This window comes from Lonchura striata, chromosome Z (assembly GCF_046129695.1).
Source record: "Lonchura striata isolate bLonStr1 chromosome Z, bLonStr1.mat, whole genome shotgun sequence".
Classification (NCBI taxonomy): Eukaryota; Metazoa; Chordata; class Aves; order Passeriformes; family Estrildidae; genus Lonchura; species Lonchura striata.
The window spans coordinates 73,973,887-73,999,173 of record NC_134642.1 but is presented as its reverse complement, the minus strand read 5'-3'; the positions used below and the strand labels follow the sequence as shown (position 1 = coordinate 73,999,173).

General features: G+C 40.1%; 1 protein-coding gene across 1 annotated transcript; it reads right to left on the bottom strand.

The window, feature by feature from the left end:
* Positions 1-233: 233 nt before the first annotated feature.
* Positions 234-24,961, bottom strand: LOC144248241 (3'-5' RNA helicase YTHDC2-like). Its single transcript, XM_077790205.1, has 27 exons — positions 24,787-24,961; positions 24,066-24,156; positions 23,500-23,693; positions 21,701-21,900; positions 20,925-21,091; positions 18,396-18,498; positions 17,068-17,224; positions 14,755-14,862; positions 13,515-13,663; positions 12,991-13,126; positions 12,513-12,639; positions 11,490-11,555; positions 10,519-10,703; positions 10,272-10,368; positions 10,108-10,195; positions 9,928-10,008; positions 9,404-9,486; positions 8,376-8,481; positions 8,119-8,238; positions 7,493-7,765; positions 6,875-7,001; positions 6,226-6,431; positions 4,737-4,932; positions 3,520-3,629; positions 1,802-2,091; positions 1,229-1,406; positions 234-440 (listed from the first exon to the last, which is right to left on the bottom strand). The coding sequence occupies exons 1-27, from the start codon at positions 24,959-24,961 to the stop codon at positions 396-398; spliced, it is 3,858 nt and encodes a 1,285-aa protein (XP_077646331.1). The 3' UTR covers positions 234-395.
* Positions 24,962-25,287: the final 326 nt, after the last annotated feature.

Below are 25,287 nucleotides of genomic sequence, written 5' to 3'. Positions count from 1 at the left end.
TCAGGGCTGCCAGTCGCTGGGACCCCGCGTGGCTCCAGACCGACCACGCTGCTCAGGCTGCTGCTCCACGCGGTGGGCACCAGCTGTCACTGGTATATACACTGCATCGTGAGGCGGTCGCCACACAAAGCACAGACCACAGGCGGTCTCAGATGGCAACTCTTTATTATCGAACATGACCTTTTATAAACGTTCTAATTGTTTATACTTCTTCTACCCCAACTGTTGGCCACAAAAAATCAACATAACACCACTGGTGAACAGTAACAGTGACTTTAGTTAACTTTCTGAAAATGCTTTATCCAGCTGCAGTTCTCTCCTTATCTTTCTCCAGTTCTTCTCTCAGCCTCCTTGGTAGCAGCCTTGGAGAGAGCTCTTGATCAGCTTCTTGCCTCTCAGCTTCTTTTTGCTCCTTTAGCTAACAGGCCTGCTGTTAGCCCCTTCCACAGTAATTCATCCATGAGGGGCAGGAAACAAGTAGAGCAGAATAGGATTAAAAAGCCTAGTGATTAATTAGAATTGGTTAAAGTCTGACAGACCTTGAGATGACACCAAAATTCATCATCCTAGAGTGTAGCCTACAGCACACTACTCGCATTTCTATATTCGGGAAACATGTTTTCTTCCTTTTACGCTGTCTTAATTTAAAAGCTGAAAGATTCAAGAGGAATTACTACATCCTCCAATGAGTCCATGAAGTTTCCTCTGAATGATCTCCTTCGTGTAACTGCAGTCTACTATTCAAGTATATAGGGACAACTGTCACAGTAATCTCATTAAAAATGTGTGCTTTGTTAAAATAACCATCACAAAAATCAGTCATAGTAAGGCAGGTAAGACAGAATCAGTATTGATACTGAAAATCTATTATGAATGCAGAAAAAGGCAGAATCCAAAAACTTCAGAAGTATGTATATAATATACTCATTTAGTTGAAAAAAACTTACACGTTTATTAGAACAAGTTTGGGATTTTTTTTAAATCTCATTTTTTCTACTTTGGATAGCTTTACCTCAGCAGTCCATAAATTATTTTTGCTGTATTAAACTAGTGAAACAAGGATATTTAGTCTAGATTTTTAAATTCCAGAAGGAAGTATTATGCAGTGTTACAAATGAAAAGCTACGTTAGATTCCTAATTTATCAGTAAAATACCTAACTGCAGAATGATATCAGCAAGAAATTCTATTATTTTGGAAGAGCAGGGTAGTATGTTAGAGAACTCTACCTTTCCAGACACTGGAGAAGAAGGAGTAGCACAGGGGCTGGAATAGCTACTGCTTTCTGCAGGTTTTACTGAGGACTTAGCTGATCTGTCATCTGAGGATTGTCCGGAGAGCAAAATGTCTTTTTCTTTGTACTTCTTTGGCTGGTGGAGTGCAGGAGAAGAAGATTTCACTGAAACCCTACAAAGGACATACCTTGAGTTTCACAAGCAGTCACTGAACAATTTACATCGACCTGTCCACCTACAGCATGACCCCATGTATTACAGCAACTACAACATCTATTAAACCTAACTAAAAACTCATACTGACCATTCATTGCTTTTTAATGCTACTGTTAAACTTCTTCTGCTACTTCTCAAACATCACAATTCATGGACAATATTCCTGACTGCTCTCTCAAACAGCAGCCCCAGGTATGAAATACTTCTCTTTGGGATTACAATGCAGCATACAACAGTATAACACCTTCCAAATGTACTTCCACTGTTTTCACCTATTACTAGCAGAAACTTAAGTGATACTTGTATACATAAACTGCAACCTACAGTAAGCAGAAGACCTCAGCATCTTACTTTTCAGCATGAGAGGAGTCAGACAATTCTGTTTCTGTTGAGCTTTTTCTGCTGCTGGTTGACTTCCATGTAGATGCCAAAGGAAGTTCTTCACAAGTCACAGGCCTTGGTCTCTGGCCAATTCCTGAAGGCTGCTGCAGACCTGCAGACTGTTCTTCAGCACTCAGAACAGCTGTAATTGCTCTTACAGTTGTTTCATCAACCTGAGACCACAGCTTAGAAGGAGCTCGCATACGACGCAGAAACAAGCTGTGCCACTTCTGCCTGAGCTGCAGCAGCATACCAGCAGCCTGCAATGAATTCCAATTCTGTTAAAGACTGATGAAAATTAGATCACACAGGTAAGAGAACCCTGTCTTTTCCCTATCAAGCAACACCTGGCATTCCAATATAAAGAGAGCCCAGAATTGAAGGCAAGACTAAGGTCTTGGGGAAGGGGAATAATCCATATTTAAACTATGATGTTAATTTGCTTTCTTTTCCTTGGGTACAAGGTCATTTTGGAAACATTTCATTTAGCTCTGTACTAAACCTAGCTTTGTATTGTAATTCCACAGACTTTTTTTTTCCTTCTTATCTTTCAAGAAAACTCAATCCTTTCATGCTTTATGCCCTTCCTCTCAAATCAGTCTCTACTCATGCACTCTTCAGTATAGTTGATGGAAAAGAGCTCTAAGTGATATTTTTCTTACATCGACACCTGGTCAAATGTGATGACTAAATTCAGAAGACTATTGTCTAATTCTGCTACCAGAAACGCTTCCATTACGATAAATTTTTAAAAATCACTCTTCTGGACATGACTAGGAGAGAGAGTATTATTATTAGAGTTGGTAAAGTTGTGTGTTTCATGACCCATAAACTGCAGCCACAGCTCCTCAATGACATAAAGACTTCTATTTCAAAGAGGATTTGAAATGTATCCTTCCAAAATCTGACAGCAACTTTCTCTCAGCAACTTCAGCTTCAAGTGCTCCTTTTTTGATCTGATTTTGGTTATCCTCTCAGAGAAAGAAGAACACAATATGCCAATGTGACTGTTCTCTCAGCTCCTGTCCAGATTTTAGCTTATCCCAGCTTGTGCTATGGCCTGATGGAGCACCATGCAGGCAGGACAGGAGGCCAGAAGGAGCAGAAGGGCCCTTATGCTGTCACTGTCACCTGCAGCTTGCTGTCCCTTGCAGTCATCATTTTTTGTCTGCCAGTCTCTTCAGAATCTGCTGACTTGTGGAAAGGGACAAAACTGCCAAGCTCAGATATAAAACATCATATTACCCAGAAAGTTTTTGAAACAGACCCAACAGCATCTGGATTGCTGAGGCTTTCCTGCTCCCTTTTGTGAGAGACAGGACACCCACACCAATATGGAGGAAGAGGGATGAGCACTCTCACTGTTGACTTAGGTGACTATTCTCTTTCTTTCTGCTGACAGGTAAAAGAAGAGAAAGGTATGGGTGACAGGTGATCAAACACTGCAACTTGGATTTTGAATACACAAATTCATGCAACAGACAACTCTGTGCCAAAGGGGATTGAAGCCGTTTAATTCTTAATGAGCTTGTGAAGTAAAGGTTAAATCACAGAGTACCTAGTTCGAGAGACCTAAATGGACCATGACATTCTTGGAGAAAATTCTTGGCTACTCAAATGTTACAAAAACCTTTTCACATCTTTTTACAATTCCTCTACATGAAGCAAACCCAGGAGTAATTTCTTACTTCAGGGTCCAGTTTAAGATGGAGCCATTCATCCAGCTTCAGCAGTGCCAGATCAGCAGACGTCCTGTCCTCCATCTCACTGTCGCTGCTATCATTAGATACCCCTCCCCCTGAATTAAAGACAAAAGGTTCATCAGAATTTCCATACTTTTTCTACTATTATTTCTATACAAAAACCCGCATACTACTGTATTACCAGCAATATTTTTCCTTCTAAAATTGACTTTAAATGTAAACATTTGTAAAACTACCTCTTCTTTTCTGCAAATACACTGCAAAGTCTTTGCTCCAGATAGCAGCCATCAAGTAGCCAGACCTGCTGAAGGTCCTACTATGTAAAAACGTGGATTGATATGATGTGACCCAACTCATGTACCTTCACCAGTTTTCACAGGCCACTATACAACTTTTGCCTAAAGCTGTTGGCAAAATCACACATGCCTCTATTTCCTAGTAAAACAGCAGATTTAAAGACCCAGTAAGAAAAAAAAAATATGTATGGCTATTAATTAGGATTCTTTATTTTTCTTAAGTGCAATTCAGTCAGCATGAGTACTACTCTAAGGTTCACAGTTTAAAAGCAAGACAGGAAAGCTTTAGAAATAAGTTGGACTTTTAGTTTGATTCAAACTATGACAACTAGAAGCAGTTATTTTTGCTTCCATTCCAACAGGACTCAATTTAAATGAGAAAAAAAGAAGGAAATGTAAATATATTCTCTATTACTTACAGTTAATAGTACAGTTAACTGAAATTAAAAATTATCAGTAGAACATATCTTGAAAATGTATGTGTTAGCTAGAAGCAACATGACTTGTTTGCCATACTGATTGTTTCTAAATTATTCTGTTTGAATAATCTGGTTCAATGATTCAAATAAAGTAGTCTGCAGAAAGAGAACATGCATACTACACTTCTCAGTACCAATACTACAGTTCTCATTAGATATTGTGGCTGCATTCTTTCCTTACAAACTATACTGCAGTTTCTGAGACCCTACGACTGTGTAATTTATGGACTTGAATAGGTAAGGAATCCCAAAATGGAGAGATTTGTTACAGAACCAACAAACTCTTCCTGAATAGCTACAGGAATTATAACAGCGCTGTTTCCAGAATCAGCCAATATATGTATTAAATATTACTGAAAAATAAGCTCTGCATGTCACACGCTGATGTATACCAATGGAAACATCCCAAATCCAGACTCCAGTGTACCTTGAAAGGATGAAGATGCCTGCAAGGCATTACTTTGCAGTCTGGCTGGTCCACAGAAGAGGGCCACGGTGACAGGTGTCACAACAGAGCAGCACCTGATGTTTGCTGTCTTGTGAGCTCTCGTCATTTCATCATATATAAGCCAGTCTGTGGGGAGGGCCTGGATGGCTGCAGCTTGTCCATTTGCTGGGGCAATCTGTGGAAGAGCAGGTAAAACCAGGCTATTGTACCCTCTACCTGTAATTAATGTAAATTTGAACGTATTTCTCATTTTATCCGGAGACACTGTGGGTGCCTCAACCTGGCAGTGCCCAAGGCCAGGCTGGGTGGAGCTCTGAGCAACCTGGACTAGTGGAAGGTGTCCCTGCCCATGGCAGGGGCTGGAATGAGATAAGCTTTAAGGTCCCTTCCAACACAAACCATTCTATGATTCTGTATTTTGAGAATTAAATACATGTACAATTATATACATATAAAAATATACATGCATGTTGCTATCATGCTGGCATGGTAGTGTGGAGGAAGGTTTTAGAAAGGCCTTGGGAATGGTAAACAGAGGAAAAAGATACATTTATGTATGCCCCATTGTTTTAGAAAGGCCCTGGAAATGAGAAACTGAGGGAAAAGATACATTTATGTATGCTCCATTGTTTCAGGAAAGTCCTGCTTCAGCATTCCTCTCTAAACCCCCTTTCTCCCCACCCCTGAGCAGTTCCCATTGGACCTGGCCCCTGGGGCGGTTCTGATGTGCCTAAGATGAAAACTGTCTCTATTGTTTAGACCTTAACTCTTAATTCTGCTGTATAAAACTGTATCTGGGCAATAGCCCAGTGTCTTTGGTCCCTGCAACCGTTCAGGCAATACAACCTCTCTGGACAAGCATACCATTGGTCTCTCTTGGTCTCTTTATCTCGAATCCTAGCGGCGACTGAGGCAACGCTGCCGCTCGGACCGTGCTAACCCAGCCCTGCCTGGTGAGCCCAGGGCAGCGGGACCGCGGAAAACCCCGGCCCCGAGAGGGGACAGCTAGCCGGAGGGTCCCGGGGGGCCGGGGAGGGACGGGGGACAGCAGCGAGAACCCCCCGAAAGCCGCACATGCACATAAAAAAGTGTGAGAATTCAACCAGATTCATCAATTATCCTACCATGGTAAAACAAAATATGTTGTTTTAAAAAGAAATGTTAAAAATGAGTTTCAGAGAAAAACTTGCTTTTAAGAATAGGGATCATTATATCTTTAAAACAATTTTATAGCAGGGCAGTTTTTTTGCCTTTTTGCCTTTTCCATCTAGAGAAAGGACTAACTGAAACGACAGAAAAATGAATCAACTCCAATTCTATCAGCTGGGTAGAACAGTATTTTCTAAAGCTGTAGTGTTAAATGCCTATACTGCTTTTGAAGTACTGACAAACAGGAAAAGACATTTCTAAAACACGTGACAGATTTTAGTGCCCTTTTTTTTGAACTATGAATTCAAAGTGTCTTTACCTTTTTATATTGAGACTGACCAAGAACAGAGGTAGGATGAAATCGCACTTTCTTCTCCTTTGGTTCCGTCAACACCAGGCTGTCTCTGTCTACATGCACAAGATTGGGATACATCCCAGCCACTAAGGCACCTTTAATTACAGCCCAGTTCTCAGAGTTAGTATTAACATCTCTAATATCAGCTCCTCCTCTGGCTCTCACAAAACCTGACAAATGAAAGAGACAAAACAGTGCCATGTTACCTTGTGTTTGGCTCTCAAAAGGAGTCAGAAACAAAAGGTGAAATAAATGACTTCTTTGTTGCATTTTTCACCACTGCCAACCTTAACAGCACCAAGAAGAAACCATTACACTGAAATCCTTCCTGATAAGGGGTTTCATACTGACACAGAATACCACTATTTTCTACAATATAAAGACATTTCCTATGGGAATAATTCATTAAAACATGAAACGCAGTGGCATGTGGAGATGAAGGTGCTTTCAGTTTGATCAGCCACAATTCCTCATCTGCACCATACCCTGCATGAATGTGTGCATGACAGTGTATTTCAAATTAAGGAAAATTACACCAGTGAACATGATTTTTGTTACAATTTCTATATGCTTGACTTTAAAACAACGTTAAAATTGTTTCCAACTTCTCTACCTGAGGCTCTAAGCTGGCCAAGCACCTGTGTTCTCATTCCTGCAATGATTTCCATTGTGGCTCGGGACAGAAAGTTCTTTTCACAGAAGGCTCTCTCCCAGCCGTCACTGCGTGCCTTCTGCCATGCCTGAAAATGTTTTTACATTTGCCTATTAATTTGAAGGACTTAAACTAAAAACTGCAGGTGTTTTTTTAAAGATTACATTTATGTCAATAAAATGAATGCAAAACCCACTCTAAAAGTTAATGTATCAAACCAGATTATTTTTTCTGTTCAACAATTAGATTCTCTATGTGCTCACTCCAGTGATGATTATGTCAAATTAAAACAATAAATAAAGATCATTACATTAAGATCATGATTCAAAGTTCAGTGTAGTAGGATGCAAAGAGGCACATTGTTGAAACATTCAAAATTTTCTAGGGTTTGAAACAAAACATACTACAAAAAGGGTTCCCTCACAAATTTATGAGTCCAATACACAGGAAAGGCACTAGGCAAAAAGAAAGTCTTCTCTGAGGACTTAATCACAGTCCGCCACTCTACATCCAACTGGTACATCTGCATTTTGCTTGGGTGATGTGCTGTGATTAGTACTCTCTGAAATGAAAGACTACCTGGAAAGCCCTGAGCAGGGCCATGTGGTCACTGAATGTCCCGGCAGCAAAACGCTTCCTGCACAGCACGGCTGCACGCTTTTGGGAGGCCAGCGTGGGCAGCACAAAAGGGTCTTGGCAGGCAAGAGCACAGGCAATGGTCAGAACAGGATCCAGGCACTTCAGAACTACAGCATACAACACCATTTTACCGAGGTGTGGCTCTACAGGTAATTCAGTCAGCTGATAACCAAGCTCAGTGAGATCTTCCCAAGGGTCCAGGGCATCTATGGTCTGTTCATAAACAAACAAACAAACAAATAAAGGAGAGGAGGATGGGTACAGTGGACAAAATCAATTTACAGTGAAAGCAAAAAGGATGTGAATAATGGACTTTAACTAGACTTGTTTCCAAACACTGAAGAAGCAAGTCAGACTATTAACAGAGACAAGACTTTGAAGCACTCTCTTCCCTTGACATGGAAAAACACATCCCCACACACAAAATGAAAACAGACAACAAGCAAAACTTCAAAACATCCTTAAGTAATTAAAAACAGCTTCAGTACAAACTGAAGTCAGTAAACTGCTACACCACAAATTTGGGATCAAACACAATTACCATCTAAACTTATTCCTTTTCTGACCTTAAGCATATGCACAGCATTTCTCACAGTTACAGCAGGCGGAGGATCAGGAGCTTTCATAAGAAAGTCTACAATTGGACAATTAATTGGAGCCAGAATTTTTGTGTACAAACAGATCTCCTGCAAGGTAAAAGGCAGAACAAAAAAAGATTACCAAGATTTGGAAGCAGCCGCCAAACACATGATTTGTTGCAATTAGTAGTATGGTTTGAGGACATTGTATTTTTTAAAGTTATAGTTTCTAACTGAACATGCACCTGAAGCGGCAGTCTTAGAAGTTCTGGAGATTGAAATTCCAACATATTCTGAAATCGGAGCCTGCTGAAGAGATGAAAGCAGACCCCAGGCTGACAGCGCCCAGCCCTTGAAAATAAAATATGGGAAGTTGTGAAAATGAGGATTTCTTTCTAAAAACAAAACCAAAAGCCAACAAACAGACACAGAAACTCAGAATGGAAAAGAACAGGCACTACCATGAAGAAAGTGTTGTTAGGTCACATGCAACATGAGAATTTCCTAATCATTAATTATTTTTGAGAGTGTGGCAATTTTTTACTGTAATTTTAACCCAACACTGAGAAATCTGGAGAAAGAAAAACAAGGCTTTTCTAATGTAAAGTGCTGTGGGTTTTTTGCTAACCTAAGACCAGTCCAAATCTCAATCATCCTTTGTTGTAAGGAACCAGTTGCAAACTTTCTTGCTTCCCCTCACATCCCCTAAACAGAAGTTATCCTTGGAGTAAAAGGTAGAATAAAGATGAAGTAACTTGTGAGTGAATGAGGGAGGAATGAGCAAATTCTCCCAGTCATATACATCTATGTGCATACATGCAGCTTAATGCCAATATGATTGATTAAACAGGCATTTGTTGCTACATAAACTTCTGAGCCCTCCCCCATAGTGCTGGGAAGAATATAATCATGGCCTGTTAAGTCATGGATAGCTTGGAGAAAGTGAAATAGGCAGTCCTCTGCCCATAGACATGATGTGAAAACATTGTGACTGCGGGTGCTACGTTGGGAGAAAGAGGAAGGAGAACAAATTAATGGGGGGAAAACAACCCAGACCTTTGGGAAATGCCTGAGCATCACTTTTCTACAACTTGGGAGATTATTCCAAGGAAATACATGCTGACGCCTACTCGTCTGCAGAGAACCAGTGTTGGCCTCTATGCAACACAACACCGGAATAGGCCAGAAACAATTACTATGTTGTGTGGTTTATTCTAAACATAAAGGACTGTGCATATCTGCAAAATGGGAACCACTATGAGGCATTTATTACCTGCCTTTTCTCTGGATAGCACTGGCTTTTGAAATCCACCCCATTTTTAGCACTGTAGCACAACTCAGTGCATCAAAAGACTTCTAGAAAAACAAAGAAAGGAATACAAACTGAAAACTCAATAGGGTACATGAAATACAAGTTACTAGTTAGTTAGATTACCAACAGGAGTTTTCTAAAAAGTATGAAATAGTAATATATACAGCAGCTTCTGAGACAAAGGTACCTTCTCAATTTCAAGTGAATTAATGAGGGTATCTCCTTTCTAGTATCTTAATGCTCCACAAGTTTTGAAATTCAAGATTTTCAAGGTTTTTTAGACGGATAGCTTACAGTATTTGTCTTAAAACAAATTCATGTTGAAGCCTTTCAGAAAGGACTGTTGCCTGACAGGCACTAGCTCTCAGCTAGTAAAAGCTTTTTCTCACTTTACTGTAAAGTAATAAAAAAAAAAAAAAAAGTTCTCCAAAATTTATACACTGTGTGTTTTAGAATCACACTAGGAAAATTTAAGGCAGTCCTACCTCTTTCACCTTGCCTGAGTCAATGACAAACACCACATCATTGACTGTTATGCTGGTTTCTGCAATATTAGTAGAAAGAATCTGCAAAGAAAAAACCCAAAACCACCAAAACTATAATAACTGCAAAAGCAATGGCAAAATAGGTCATTGTGGCATTGGAAAAAGTCCTCTAATACTTGCAATTTTGCGGATGCCAAAAGGTGGACTTTCAAGCACTTTCTTCTGGTCCAAAGTCTGCATACTTGAATGAAGCACGAAAACTTGGTATCTAATGCAAGACAAAAGGAACATTTTAAGGATCCTTAAAAGAAGCAATGAAAAGCCACAGTAACTAAAGGTTTTACCTGTGAGCATTATCAGAAAATCTCTTGTCATCCAAAACAATGCGGTCCCTCAGGCTCACTATCTCATCATACCCAGGAAGAAATATTAAAATTGCTCCTAAAAAAGGAAGTGGGTTTGCAAAGTTAAACAGAAAATTCAAATACATGTCGAATAGCACTCAGAAGGTTTTAACATCTGTGGATTGCTGAAAAAAGAGCATGATTATCAGAAGTCAAATCCACAACCACTGGTTAGGTATTTACCTACCTGCATCAGAACTATGACAGATGCTGTGAAGTAAGTGCATTATCAGATCCAGATCCACTTTTTCATCATCAAAACTGTGATGGTAAGCTGTCAGTAGCTCTCTGTCCTCTGCACTAAGGTCACTAGCACTTTTTTGGACCAGGGAACTGGAACTTTCATCCATGTTTCCAAATCCGAATGAAGCGCTGTAACAGGAAAATACACCAGAATCAAGGCTGCCCCTTCGGGTTTGCATTGAGCCATCAAATCAAACTTAGACCGAGACCAACATGACTGTTGGTCTTGAATTCTGATGTTTAAGTGTTGCAGAAGGGAATCACCATACTATTACTGTTTACTGATTCCAATGTTAACCCAATGAAGGATGCCACTTTATTTATTAGTGTTAACTTTAGTTTTCTTCAACTTCATTGAAACACAACCATAAGCAAAGGAAAGTATAAAGATACTTCTCGTTTATCTGTTCAAGTAAAAATATTTGAGAGATATGTCTTCTCCAAAAATTTCCCACTAGCAGAAACTACACTAAGAGAAATTATAGTAGAGATAATCTTTACAAAACACTACCACAAGTATGATAACTGTAAGTTAATCAGAAAATCATTCTTGAATGGCCTAGTGTACACATTACTTCTGCAAATTTTCTTTAATATGCCTATTGCATATAAAAAATATAGATAAAAACACATTACAGATTTGTTTCCAAAATAAGCATGTGAAAAGAAAATGGTACATAGTATAGAATTAGCAAGTTGTGCAAGCATAAACAATATGCTATTGAGTACAAACTTTTTTGCTGTTTATTTTTTGAAATACTCCTATTCTTAAAAAAAGGTATTGCTATTAAGTCCAGATTTTAGAGCATGAAAAGCTAAAACCTGTTCTGATTAGAAGAACACAAATCTCAAATTTCCCATCACAACTCTATGTATATCATATACAACTCATTCTGCAAAACAGTTACAGCTTACCTGTAGGATTCCAACAGATGAACAACCTCTGTCTGTCCAAAGTGCCTAGCCCAGTCCACAGCCATCCTGAAATAGTTGCACAAGTATTTTTATTAGACTTTTCACTTCAAAAGATGCATATGAAGAGCACATCAGGAGAGGCAATTGACATCAGACTTTTGTACCCATTTCTGTATTGACATCAGTACTGTTATTGCTGGATCTGCAACTTCCCATTTGAAAGTGCTTGAATAGGTGTTAACAGCTGACTTTTAGGTGACTACAGTTCTTTACCACAACAGAATGTCAGTTTTACACAGGAGCAAACATGCTCAAGGAAGTGAGGAGGAAGAAGGTGCCATTCCTTTAAAAATGGTGCAGAGATCAGACCTGCCTGTTTGCAGTATCCTTGAAGTCATCTCAAAAAGTCACACCCCAGGCATAACATCTGGCTATTTCATGTCTTTCAGAAGCTGTCCTCACTATGCAGTTCACCCTTTTAACTTTAAATTGCATTTCTTCCCCAAGTTATTCAAATGTTAGTACCAAATATCAGACCCCTGGAATCCTAATTCTTATCATTCCATACTACAATTATTTACTGTACTTCCCTGTTTATATGAAGACATACTCCATGACCACAAAACCTGAGTTTCTACAGATCCACAAATATTTTTACATGCTACAATATATTTAGAAACATAACAGAAAGATCTTCTGATATGTGTAACTCCATGAAAATAGGAATTGCCAAATATTTTGGTTCAATTCAGTAGATTACAGTTGTTCTACTAACCAGTATCCTAAACAAGACCTACTGAAACAAAATTTATAGCTCACAATCAAGACCATGTAATTAAGAATTCAATTTAGAATTTACAGAAAACAATGTGATTATCAGGAGTTAGAAATTGTTGAGGCTGTCAAAATCTATAGTTCTTACAGCAGTGTGATAAGCTAGCAAATTAATTTAGATGTTAAAGAATTTTCTTCCTCTCTCCTATATTGACAAATAAATCTATCTTTTGGTTTCTCTGTTTTTACCAGCCATTAGATGATTTGCAGTGGATACTTGCTCCCATGCTGATCAACTGTTCTACTTGACTCAAAAAGCCTCTCCCTGAAGAAATCATCAGAGCAGTCGCACCAGTTTCACTGTGCCTATAATCAACTGAGAAATAAAAAAAAAAAAAAATCCAGCAAACCCAGTAGAAATGTTATTTTTTCATCTAAATATAGTACAAATACTGCTTTCAAATTCCAGCCCAAAGAGAATTTGTTTCCTCACTTTATCTCTGAAGTTAGTTCATATGAATTCTACACTGTTTTAGAAACACACTTCTGTCAATACTTCAAAACAACAACTAACTAAACAACTCATTATTTCTGCTAGCCCTATCATTTTTCAGTCAGCATCAGAATGCAAAGGTAACACCATTTGAAACTGGAGATAAAAGTAGCCATAAAAATCTAAGTACATCTGAGGTTGCTCTTTTCTTATGTAATAACACATGAAACTTACCACTGACATTTTCAGTTAAAATAAGATTTAACAGCTGAGCAAACGAATCAATATCTTTATGCAACCAGATGTCAGAAAGACAGGAATCCATTTCTTTTACTATCCACGGTTCAAGGCAATTCACATCTTTTTCAGTCTGAAGACAAAAAACAATACTGAAAGCTTAATCTTTTCCAAGAGTTGTCTTTATTCTCATACATTACCCACAAAGAATTGCAATGGTTATTTTTCCCAGCAGCCACAGAAACCCAGCACTCAGGTATCAGTTCATGCATTGATTTTGTCATACGCAAGTACGAACACAATGGCAGTCGAGCCATTTGATCTGAGGAAAAGCTGTGTGCAACCACCCGAACTGAAGAGCACACTTCAGCTAGAGCCGTTCATCCTCATCAAGTAATCTTTAAAATACGTTAATGTCCTGAAAGATTCGACAAAACTTTAGAAAACAGATTTTAAATGGCTAGTAATACAACACAAATATAAACACCTGTAACATCTCTTCCGACTAAAGAAAAACTTACCAGTTGATTAAGTACTGTGTCACCGCCATCATCCAACTGTTTGTACTCCTCATTTGTCCTTGGAACCGATTTTTGTCTCCGAGATGTCCCTTTGTTAGTGTTATCTTGAGCTGAACACCACTCAGCAAGAGTGTTCTTCTGTTTCTCTTCTAGAATGCAAAGTATTCCCCAAGAAAGTTTTAGAGTCATATTTATTATCCATTGTTTTCTACTAAAAAAGTTAGTCACAGCAGGTTTTACCAAGTTTTACCCATTCAACATCTTTTTTAGTCTAGAATGCTACTACCAGTCCAACATAAATGACATGTTTAAGGGTACCCAAAGTGCACTGCACCAGGGCTATAAAAACGAGGTAAAACCCAACACTTTGGTGTTTAACCCCCCAAACCTCCATTATTCCAAACTACTGCATTCAAAGTATCTTCCTTAAGTAATCACCTTCCACACAATCTCAGGCCAGATCTTTTTCCACAAATGGAATTCTGAAGACAAGTGATACAGTCCCTGCATGTAACAACTTACTTTTCTACACTAGTGGAAGAAACATCAGAAAACACCAGTGTCCTAACTGAACTTTTCTGACCCCAGTGATCAGAGATGAGCACTGTGATCAATACCCAGTTAGGACTGGATATTGAATGTTATAGCTTTGGGGTTTGCATTTTTTACTTTTCCTTTAAATAATCACTGGGATCATTACTTTCAGTTGCCAGGAAAACTTCTGAAGCAGTATCTACTTAATCAACTTAAAACCAATGATGTTTAGCTCAAGAGTGTTAACACTTAAAAAAATACATCCATGCCTGAAGAAAGCAGTGAAAAATGTTACTGAAGGGAATACCTTGTCCATTTAGTGCAAGATGTACAAAATCATGCCTGCTTTAATAGCTGCACTTTAATTTGCACCCAAAGGTACAGAGCATCCTATGCTTCTTTAGCATTCATGTGGGCAGAGCCCCCAGTTATATATAACTCTACAGCATAATAATTAGAAAAAAGATGACATTCATCAACTGAGTGAAAACAGAATGCAACCACTGAATCAAAGTGATCTTTTTTCTTTAATTGCATAAACTATTTCCATAATGTAAATATTGACAGCTTAAAGATACTTGCTGTCATCTAAATCACACTCATTTAATCTCCTGACTCTGGAATTTCAACAGAAAATAATCCTGTTAATTGTTTGTTCAATCAATGATTCTCATTGCCAACCCTTAGAATTAACAAGTCCACTGACCTTGCTGCTTCTTTTCTTTGTACTTCACCATCTCTTTGTTTGTATACCCAGTGCTTCGTAAAATGTCCTCCAGAAACATCTCTTTAACTTCAAAAGGTCTCCCTTGGACTAAAATAGAAAAAATCCGTAAAAGATCATATATTCACCAGCTTCACTTACAGAATTAATTTTTTAAAAAACTACCTTCACTGGAGTTTATTTTTCTCGAAACTGTACAAAACAAAACATTTCCAAAATCAAATGCCACCTTGTTTCTCCTCAACCTCTTCAATTTTATGAAGTGTTCCAGCAGGAGATGTTCGTAAGATTGACAATTATTAACTACAATTTTTTTTTAAACGAGAAAAAGAAAACAGTTGTTTTTGTTTAGGCTTACAAACAAGAACTTGCCATGTAAGTCTCCCATCTGGATTAAAAATGTAATTAAATAATAAGCAATTAATACAGCTTTTTGCAAGGTTCCACACAGAGACAGTAAATCTTTGTACTGAACTCCTTTCTTTTCATGAGAATCATGTGAGAAGGCAGCCTTATCTCCATGTCCTCTACTAATTCAGCAAAGCTGAGCTTTCTTTACTGAATACTTCTTGACAGATGAGACATCCCAGCGGCCTTTACCTTCTGATAATTTATCCTGATCTCTTTTTCAACAGGACTGTTTTCTAGACCTTATCTGTCGACATTGCAGGATGCTTTTTGCATGAAGATTAAAATCTCTACATTTTGATTTCTTGTTCCTTAACCTGACTCAGGAACACTCAGGATTTTCCTTCAGAAAGAACAATCCACAATTCACATACTTTTAGAAGCTGGTCACAGAGGAAGCCTTCCAACACTGATCACAAACTCTGTGTACTACAGCGATCCACAGCCACAAAATGTGGTTTCTGTGGTCAGGATTTTGTCAGCCGTATTGCTGAAGGAGACTCAAACCTTGTATATTAAATTAACAGACAAAACCACTTCTTTTAATTCTTAAATTAACCAAAAAAAAACCCAAAAAAAAAAAACCCAAAACAACAACAACAACAAAAAACGGGAAAAAAATATCTTTTGAATTGTTATTGGCCTGTTACATAACCAGCACAAACACTGTGGTAAATTGGAGAGATTGGGAGAGATTGCCAGCAGATTTTCCAACACAAATTGACCGATCTGAAAGAACAGGAAGCTGCAAAAAGACTAAACTGGAAAGTCATACAACAATCATAACTGAGGCACTCCCTTGCAAAAAAAATTCAAAGAACATGAAATCACGTGTAATTTCCAGATTCCTGTCTCCAACAAGCTGCAAACCTTATTCAACTGGGCAGAAATTCAAAACTGAGAACTAAACAATTCCATCTGCAAAAAAAGGAAGGAAAAAAAGGTTTCCTCCTCACAAACATTTGCTAAAATAAACCAGTAAGCAATCCCATTTCCTAAAACCATTGAGATTTTTTTTAAAAAGGCTGACATGCAGAGAGTCTACCTGATTGTCAGATAAAGCATTTCTCTTAAAAGCTACTTTTCAAAACACATTAAAGTTGGACATTACTGTTGAAAAAGTAAGAGGATTGCAAGGTGCCAGAGGAGGTCACCCATGCAGAAAACCTGCAAGCCAGGAGGGTGGGGCAAAAACCGCAAACCCACAAAAACCCGCAATCTCCCACGCATTTACATTTTGGCTTTACTAAAGATCAGTCAAATGAAATTAAACCAGCAAATAATGGCAACTTTTCTTTGCATTTGAATGTAGTCTAACTGCAGGTAACTGAGTCTGCAAACAAACTAAGCAAAACTGGATATCTTTCCTGAATATTTACCTAGATGAACAACTACTAATTTTCCTTAAATCAGAGAATCATGTGATTCTTTTTTCATGTGAAACCCAATCTGCCTAAGCCTGTATTTCTGAACTGAACTGGTACAGTTATCTGTGTTTTATCCAGTAACCAGTGACAACCTTCACAAAGCCTGAAGAGTAAGATCCTACTGGAATGCACTGATATATATCACACTCATGTAGCTCCTAAGTCCTGTATCAGCATGAAGACAGAACTTCAATAACCTCTTCCTACTTCTTCAATTAAGAGTGGAGGGGGGCAGGATGTACCTGCATTTACAGAACTCCCAGTGACTCAAACACTTCACTTTGAATGAGGTGCAAACAGTCAAGAAACAAGAAACCTGCATACAGAAAGAACAAGGATTCCTGGAATTCTCAGTGTATTAATCATGTGCCTTTACTCAGAATAATTTGCTACAGTTTAGTAAGATCTGTGAGTCTCAGGGCAGGTATACTCAGACTTAAGAGTTAAGATCAAGACTTACTATGTATTACTGGGCAGCTTCCAAAATACCTAATAAAGAGATTTGCATCTAGAGGAGCACTAGAGAGAATTAGTTTTAAATTATTCTGGTTTTGCAGCACATCTCTCAGTTTTATTAGCAAGAAGTCACTGAACCTATCCCTCTCATGTACTTCATCCTGTAACAAAAAGGGAAAAAAAGAGATAAAAAACCATCACAGATTCACAACTTCTGACAAAAACAAACTTCTCTAAAAAAAAATACATGTTTTGGTGGCACATTACAGAGGCCTTAATATGTGTGAGTCTAGTTTAAGTAATAGGTTTTTTTTAAAAAAACTATCCATAAAGAAACAAAAATGCCTCAAAAAGTTTTTGTCAGCGCTGAGTGCATTGCAATGCTGAAGCTGTAAGCACCTTAACTTTAGAGGCTAAAGTGAGTATCTGAAACCTCTCTGGTTTTGTATTTGAAGCCAAATTTCAAGAAAACACCACAAAGTACAAATCTTATTTTAATAAATTCTCACTTCACCACTGATAAGCATTTAAAAAAATGTATGACACCACATAATCAGAAAAACAGACAAATTGCTTAGACAAGTCATACACAAAGCCTATAAGTTAAGGCACATAACTGATTAATCATCTTTTTCATTCTTCTGTTTTGATTTATATTATGAATGAAGGAAACAAGGAGTCAAAATACAAAGTTTGTAGGCTGACATCAAGAATGTATAAATCATTCTCATGCTTTTTTAACTCTGATAAACAGGCAGGCACCTAAACTTACCTTTTCATCTTCAGTACTTAAGTCTTGCCAAAAACATTCTAGTTCCCTTTACTTATTCAGTTCCATCATAGGAATATTGACATAATCACAAATGAACAATCTGAATAGTTTGCTAGCAATTAGACTCCACATTATCTAGAAAACTCTGGGCAAACAAATGGACTGAAAACCTGTATTGCTAAAACAAATGGTAAGAGAAAATCTGACACAATCACATTGAACCACATCAAGGTAAGCCTCCCTAAGGATTTTCTGCTGACCATGGAAGTTCAGAAATATTTACACTTCTGTCCCTCTCCACTCCTCCTGATTCCACACTTAACCATTGGCATGAAAATAAGATATTTTTACAGGAAAAACGCAAACACACAGAAAAACACCAAACTGCACGAAACATGCATTCTACTCTGAGGACTCAGAAAGTCTTTGAAGTTGATTCAGATTCTACCAAACAAAAACACCTAAAGTGCTCAGCAAATTTCAGTAAAACAAATGAGGACCTCATTTTCCAAAGCAATACATATTGCTCCACCCCACATGAAAGACCACAGGATGCTCACCACAATAACATGGGTCACGGTGGAGAGAGTGCTGTCTCCTGCCATCAGCGTGCCAAGGAGCATGTCATTAGTGCAGAATGTTACCAGCGTCTTTGGAGAAACCCTATGGATCACATCACAGAGACAACTCAGGGGTTTGCACCATTTAAAGCTTTCCATGGATCAAAAATTAAAGCAGCTGCTGACCAGAAGAGAAATTACAGTTCTCTCCTCAAAAGATTCATGCACACCACTTGTTTTTAAACTATGCCTTTTCCCAGACATTTCCTAACAATTTGTAGTGCTTGCGCCTCAAAACTCTGGACAACGTATTAATTGAAAGAATAAGATTCAATATTAATAACTAAGGAAATAAAAGAAAACTGTGAAGAAACCCTGCACGTCATTCATTTTACTAGAAAATTCCATGTGGAAAACCAGGTTCCAATTCCTCAGCCTGTGCTTGGATATAGCCTTTGTACTTGTCTACACGTGGTGGGATGAGCCTGTCTGGACGCCAAGTGCCTACCCAAGCCACTCTATCTGTCCTCTCCACGGGCAAGGGAGAGGAAACATAACAAAAAGACTCCCAGGCCCCAGAGAAAGATAAGGAGAATGTGGGTCTCTCCCACGGTAAAGTGGGCTCTCCACGAGCTTCTCCAATATGGGTCCTTCCCATGGGCTGCAGTTCTCCAGGAACTGCTGCAGCACAGGTCCTTTTCCACAGGGTGCAGTGCTTCAGGAACAGTTTGCTCCAGTGTGGGACCCCACAGGGTCACAATCCTGACAGCAAACCTGCTTCTGTGTGGCTCCCTCCCCGGGGCCGCAGCTTCTGCCAGGAGCCTGTTTCAGCACAGACTTCCCAGAGGATCACAGTCTCCTTCAAGCATCTACCTGCTCCAACACAGAATCCTTCACAGGAGGATCCCTGCTGCACCACGGACCTCCACGGCCTGCTGGGCCACAGCTGCCTCACCATGGGCTGCACCATGGGTTGCTCTGGCACCTGGAGAATCTCCTCCCCTCCTGCACTGACCTTCCTGTGTGCAGAGCTGCTTCTCTCACATGCTTTCACCGCTCTTCCTGAACTGCTGCCTCTGTTGTGCAGGTTTTCCTCCCCATTCCCCACTGTCCCAGAGGCACTATCACCATCACAGATAGGCTCAGCCTTGGCCAGAGGCAGGTCTGTCTTGGCTGGCACCGGCTCTGTCACACACGGGAGAGGCTTCTGGCACGTCCTCACAGAAGCCTCCCCACAGCTCCCAAAGCCTTGCCTTGAAGACACAATTCATTACAGCTGACTAAATCACAGAGGCATCTGCTTGATCCTCTGGTTTTTCGGGAGGTGAAAATACTGAAATGTTACAATTCCATACCTGGGGCACAGTTAGCTGTCCCAATAAAAACAGCAATTCTCACTACTCCCTCTGCTACTGCCATCCTAAAAGAGCTGAAAAGTTCCTCTGTACTGTACTCTACAGCTTTTCTCTGGAAGACAGTTGAGAAAACCTTAAAAATTATGTTTCTGTCTTACTAGAAACACCTCTCAACATCTCCACTCCAAATTTCTTTTGTCCACAGCTCAAAATATTGTTATCTCCCCCTTTCAGTGTTTCCCTGGAGTAATTGTATTGATTTTTCTCAAGCTGGATTTTCTGCACTGCTCCCAGTAATTCTACCATTTTCACCTGACTTTGCTCTTCTTCTGCCAGCATAGTACTTCCATATATTAATCATTCGGCTTATTTGTGACACATCTGCACCAGCTCTTCTAATCTCTTAATATCCTTGTGATATTTGAATTCTTATTGTGGCTTCATTGTTCAAGTGCATTCATTTTCACCAGCTATGTGCTATCTTTGTTCACTCAAGCAACACAACCTTTAGCCATCTTCTGGTCACTCATATCTCAACTGCTGGCCTTTCCCTGAAATGTCATTTCGCTACACGGTGCAAAGATGTAAAAACCCCAAACAATCCATTCATGCTCTGCTTTACAGACAAATTCATCAAGTGATACTGAAACCTCTACTTTTACATCACTTCATGTTTTAAACACAGCAGCTGAAGAAGAATACATTTAATCCAGGCTAGACTGATAAATAATGCTCAGCTTCATCAGTCACATTCCAATTTTTCTGTTTTCCCTTTTATGGCTCCTATCAACTCTCACTACATAACATTTGTTACAGCATGCTGGTTTTCACACCTACCTTCAAAGCTTGCAGACCTTTTGAATCCACACATGTTAAAAGCAGAGAGGACGGGGAAAAAAAGAAGAAAGTGTAGACTTGATCTGAAAATCAGACAAGGATTTCCATGCAGAAGAAATCAACAGAAAATACCTGAGATTCAGTTCTGTAAGACAGCCTTCTACATGAAACTGCAAAACACAGGAAGAAAGCCATCCTTTTCACTCTTACGTATTCCTTACCTGCAGTAACGTATCCCATCTGTGAGGCTGCAACACAAACATACTGCAGTTTCAATGTACACAAGATTCACAAGACCAACACAAGATCAACCGACACTTAGAAATATCATTGGTACCTGCTCTCTAACCGGATCTGGTAACCAATTGTCTGGCCAATCTTCTCTCTTCTTTCTGCTGCCACTCTTTCAGCCACTGCAACAGCTGCTAAACGTCTTGGCTGAGTACAAAACACACGACAGGGAGTTCCATTCTTGTAGCAGTCATCAAGGATAAATTGAGGGATCTGTAAAGAAGTGGTTCAAATTTGCTTTTTGAGAAAGTCACAGCTTTGTTAGCACAGGGAAACCATTAACTGCATATCAATATTGCACATTGCAAAAGACTTTTCATTACAATTATCATAGCAAGCATATCTGAATCAGCAGAAAGTAAATTTCTAATTATAACCTATTTAAGTTTTTTTTTTAAAGAAAAACCTTACAGTGCCTCCCTCCTGCTTCAGAGAAATCTAAAAAAAAAAACCAAAGCCCTGCAGATAATCTCACATTTTAACACAAAAAATAGATTACTCTGGATACTAAGAACAGAACTAGCCTTAGAAGAAAAAGGGTTATACAAACATCATAGCTACTTTCCCTTCAATATTTTGTATTATTTTAATGAAAAAATGGTATCTACCAGAAAATTGTAAGGAATCATTTTTGCTTCTAGTACCTATCTAGAGGCTTAGTGTTTCAAAAGCAAGAAAATAAATTGGAACAACATTTTCAATCACACAGGAAAAGGAAAGCCTTGAAACAGCATCAAAGTACCCCATATCACAAATGTTACACAACTGGCATTAGTTTAGAATAAATACTGTTATAGTTTTTATTTCATTGAAGCAACATACCTGCGTCGTTTTTCCTGATCCAGTCTCTCCTATAATCAAAACAATTTTATTGTCCTTTATGGTTTGGACAATTTCTTCCTGTTTTTCAAGAACTGGTAGTGACTGCCTGAAGGAATCAAACTCTGATTCCCCTCTTTTCCCTGGGACCTGGGGGATACCATCATTAAGTCGACCACTTGTCTTGTTTACTTCTTTCTTTTCTGTGAAGACAAGTTAAAAGGTCATTTATGCAGACACAGAGGAAGGTCACAAAAACACTGCTCAAAAATTGTACTTAAAAATTAACATTGCTGGCTTTTTATGCATCCCTGTGGGTAAAGTGACAAACCCATCACACATTTAGATGTCATATTTATAGCATGTCCTGCAGTGCTTGCAATAGATATTTTTCAAAACAGTTATTACTTTCATAGGTATTTTGAAGAAAACCAGACTCTTCCAGAGCATTGCTCCAAGTCAAAAAAGCCTACAAAGAGCAAAAGGAGAAACAAACTAAACCAGAGAATATCAGCCTGGCGTATTTTGGTGGCCTTTGTATCTGCGCCCACATTTCACACCTGCAGTTCCCCCTAGAAATACACACTGACAGAGTTAAACCTTTAAGCTATTCCACACGTTTGCCTGAAATCATACCAATGCAAGCATGCTGTATCAAGAGCCCTGGCCCCCACGCAGCAGTGCGATGTGTTAGAAAGCAGTGCATAAGTAGCCAAAAAACAGGCACATCTTCTGAGGGAGCTACTTCACATCCATCATTGCAAGTGCTACTCTGTAATTCCTTGAGAATTATTCTCTGGCAGAATGAAAAGTTTGCTGTAAACTCAGTTATACATATGTAATGCCATTAACAGATTCATATTCTAAATTTCAAGCTCTGTTGTACCAAGACAAACAGACTAAGAGATCAGGAGAACTAAAAATACATTCTTGAGATGCAGAGAAAGGCAAATATTAGACTGTTCATTAACTTATCCCTTACATTCCTAAGACATTGCATTTCAGCACTTTTATTACAGCTTCCCTCTGGTTCATATAACAATCCTATTAAACAACTAAAACAATTGGAAATAACAGCAAAGAAAGCACGTCAAGAAGAGACACCACGTATCAAAACCATGCAATTAAACAAGGCATACTGGTACAAATGTTTTCTGTTCACTACACCCATCTCTGCACACAGAAACACAGTGCAACTCTTCCACTTGTAGCTGCTAAAGCAATAATTTAGATGAAAACCTTGCTTTTAAAAAAAAACCCAACATTTCGACCGAAGTTTGTCTTTCCGTGAACTCTTCCATATTCAAGAAATCAAGAAGTCTGGACAGTAGTCTCTTAAGGACCAAATCTATTTTGTAGAGATGAAGAAGTAAAAACTGAAATTTTTGATTTATCAAGCACATTAATTTCTATAAGCAGAACAGACAACCTCATTTTCTAATATAGGCATTCTTATGGCATCACAGTAACTCTGACTCTTCAACCCCACCTCATAGTTACTTCTGTGAAGCCACATTTCAAAATGTGCTTCCAAAAAGATTTGGCTGGAACTGGCTCAAAGATTCTAAATTAACACAACACAAGGTGGACATCTCAATGTGCATGATACGACTTCCCAAATTCCTCACAGCACCAGTTATAAAAGACCTTAAAAGTAAGGAAAATTAATGCATTTGTTTGAAGGTGTCTGTTAGGACACCAGAGGGGACAGAGCAGGAAGAGGTTTGTTTTGTCACTGGGTTGCAGGTGGTTTCGAGTGGTGTCGATGGACAAGTCCAAATCAGAACACATGCTGAACGTACCAGATTCAACAGCACAGGCACTTCCTCGCTCTGTTCTTGGCAGGAGCTCCGCGCGTTCCTTATTTGTGACGGGAAAGCGCTGAATTAGGCTCCGAACGGCGTGTTTCGTACAGAGAGCCAAGTCACAAGTCATGACTGCGTGTGCCTCTGACACATCCTTCTTCCTTACAGTCAGGTATCGATTGGCTCCTTTTCTGTCAGGGGGAGGGAAAACTTATTTTAGGAAAAAGGAACCTACTCTAGGTTAACTTTTATCTGTCAGGGTATGAGATGCTAAGCAAAATCTTTGGAAAAAAAACAGAAATCACAGTGAGAACCTTTTTTAATGGAGCCATTAAATCCACAGAGTATAAAATCATGCTGTCCCAAAATGCATGTCACAAGCTTTTCCAAGCATGCATACAGCAATGAACAAAGATGCTCATATCTGTAGCTACTTTTACACTTTTTTCTCTAATACTATTCCTTGCAGCAAGTTGAGGATGTTGAAAACATCAATCAGGTTATCATTAGTCTTGAAATTCTATCATCTGCACCAAAGAACTGAAAACTGTACCCCGACTCACCCTTTGCTTTTAGATACCAGTCCAAGAGACTGACAGAGCCGGTGAACAAATGCTCTTTCAGTACTAGTGAAGCTAGAAGGAAATTCCATCTCTAGAATGATAAATAATAATGAAAAGACAGTAACAATGCAACAGGCAGTAATCTTGACAACTCAACATTACAGAACACAGAATTGTTAGGATTGGAAGGGAGACCACCCAGTGCAACCCCCCTGCAGGGTCACCTGGAGCAGGTGACAGAGGAACACATCTAGGGTTTGGGATGTTTCCAGAGGGGGAAATTCAATGCTTTCCCTGGGCAGCAGTTTCAGTGCTCTGCCACTCTCAAAGGAAAGAAGCTCTCCCTCATGTTCAGGTGGAACTTCTTCTCTTTGAATTTATGGCCATTGCTCCTTGTCCTGTCACCAAAAAGCCTTCACCGCCTTCCTGGGACTCATCTCGGAGATATTCATATGCATTAGTGAGATCCCCTCTCAGTCTCCTCTGGGCCAAACAGGACCAACTCCCACAGCTCTCCTGATGAGAGACCTCTCATCTCAGTGGTCTCTGCCGGACCCGCTCTATCAGCTCCCTGTCTCCGTGCTGGGGAGCCCAGAGATGGACACAGCACCCCAGCCGTGCCTGACCAGGGCCGGGCAGAGGGGCAGGATCCCCTCCCTGACCCGCTGCCAGCGCCCTCCCCACACCCGCAGCTGCCCCCGGGCCGGGCCGTGCCGCGCACCCGCCTCGTCCCCGCTCCGGAACCGCTCCAGGGCCAGCTGCGCCGCTATTGCCACCACCTCGTCCACGCCGGCGGCCCCGAGGGGCTCGGCCCGGGCGCGCACCGCGGCGGCGGCAGCCCCGTCCCCCGCAGCCCCGCCGGGCTGCCGCCGCGGGACCCGCCCGTGTCGCGACATGGCCCCGACACGGCCCCGCGCGGCCCCGCACGGCCCCGACACCGCCCGGACCCGGGGCCGCAGCCGCTCGGCCCGAGGGCGCCGCCGGGGCGGGGCGGGGCCGGCTGGAGCCGCCCGCAGCCGAGCCGGCCCCGGCGGGAGGAAATTGGCGCTTGTGCCGCCGCTCGGGGGGCACGGCTGCCCGAGGAGCGCGCTGCGCGTGTGGCTGCGGGCAGAACGCGGCCCTGCTCCCTGTCCCGTCATGAATTACCTGCTTTCATGGCATGGCGTGAAACGGAGCTGTGGCGAGGGTCATCTCGGGCCTCAGCCTCCTCACTCGGTAAAGT

Bases quoted from the DNA above. Each gene is read 5' to 3' on its own strand.
- LOC144248241 (XM_077790205.1), bottom strand. From the start codon at position 24,961: ATGTCGCGACACGGGCGGGTCCCGCGGCGGCAGCCCGGCGGGGCTGCG. The intron at 13,127-13,514 runs GTAAGTTTTTCT...TTTTGTCTTCAG, and splicing joins ACACAGTACTTAATCAACTG to ACTGAAAAAGATGTGAATTG. The intron at 2,092-3,519 runs GTAAGAAATTAC...AATTCATTGCAG, and splicing joins ATCTTAAACTGGACCCTGAA to GCTGCTGGTATGCTGCTGCA.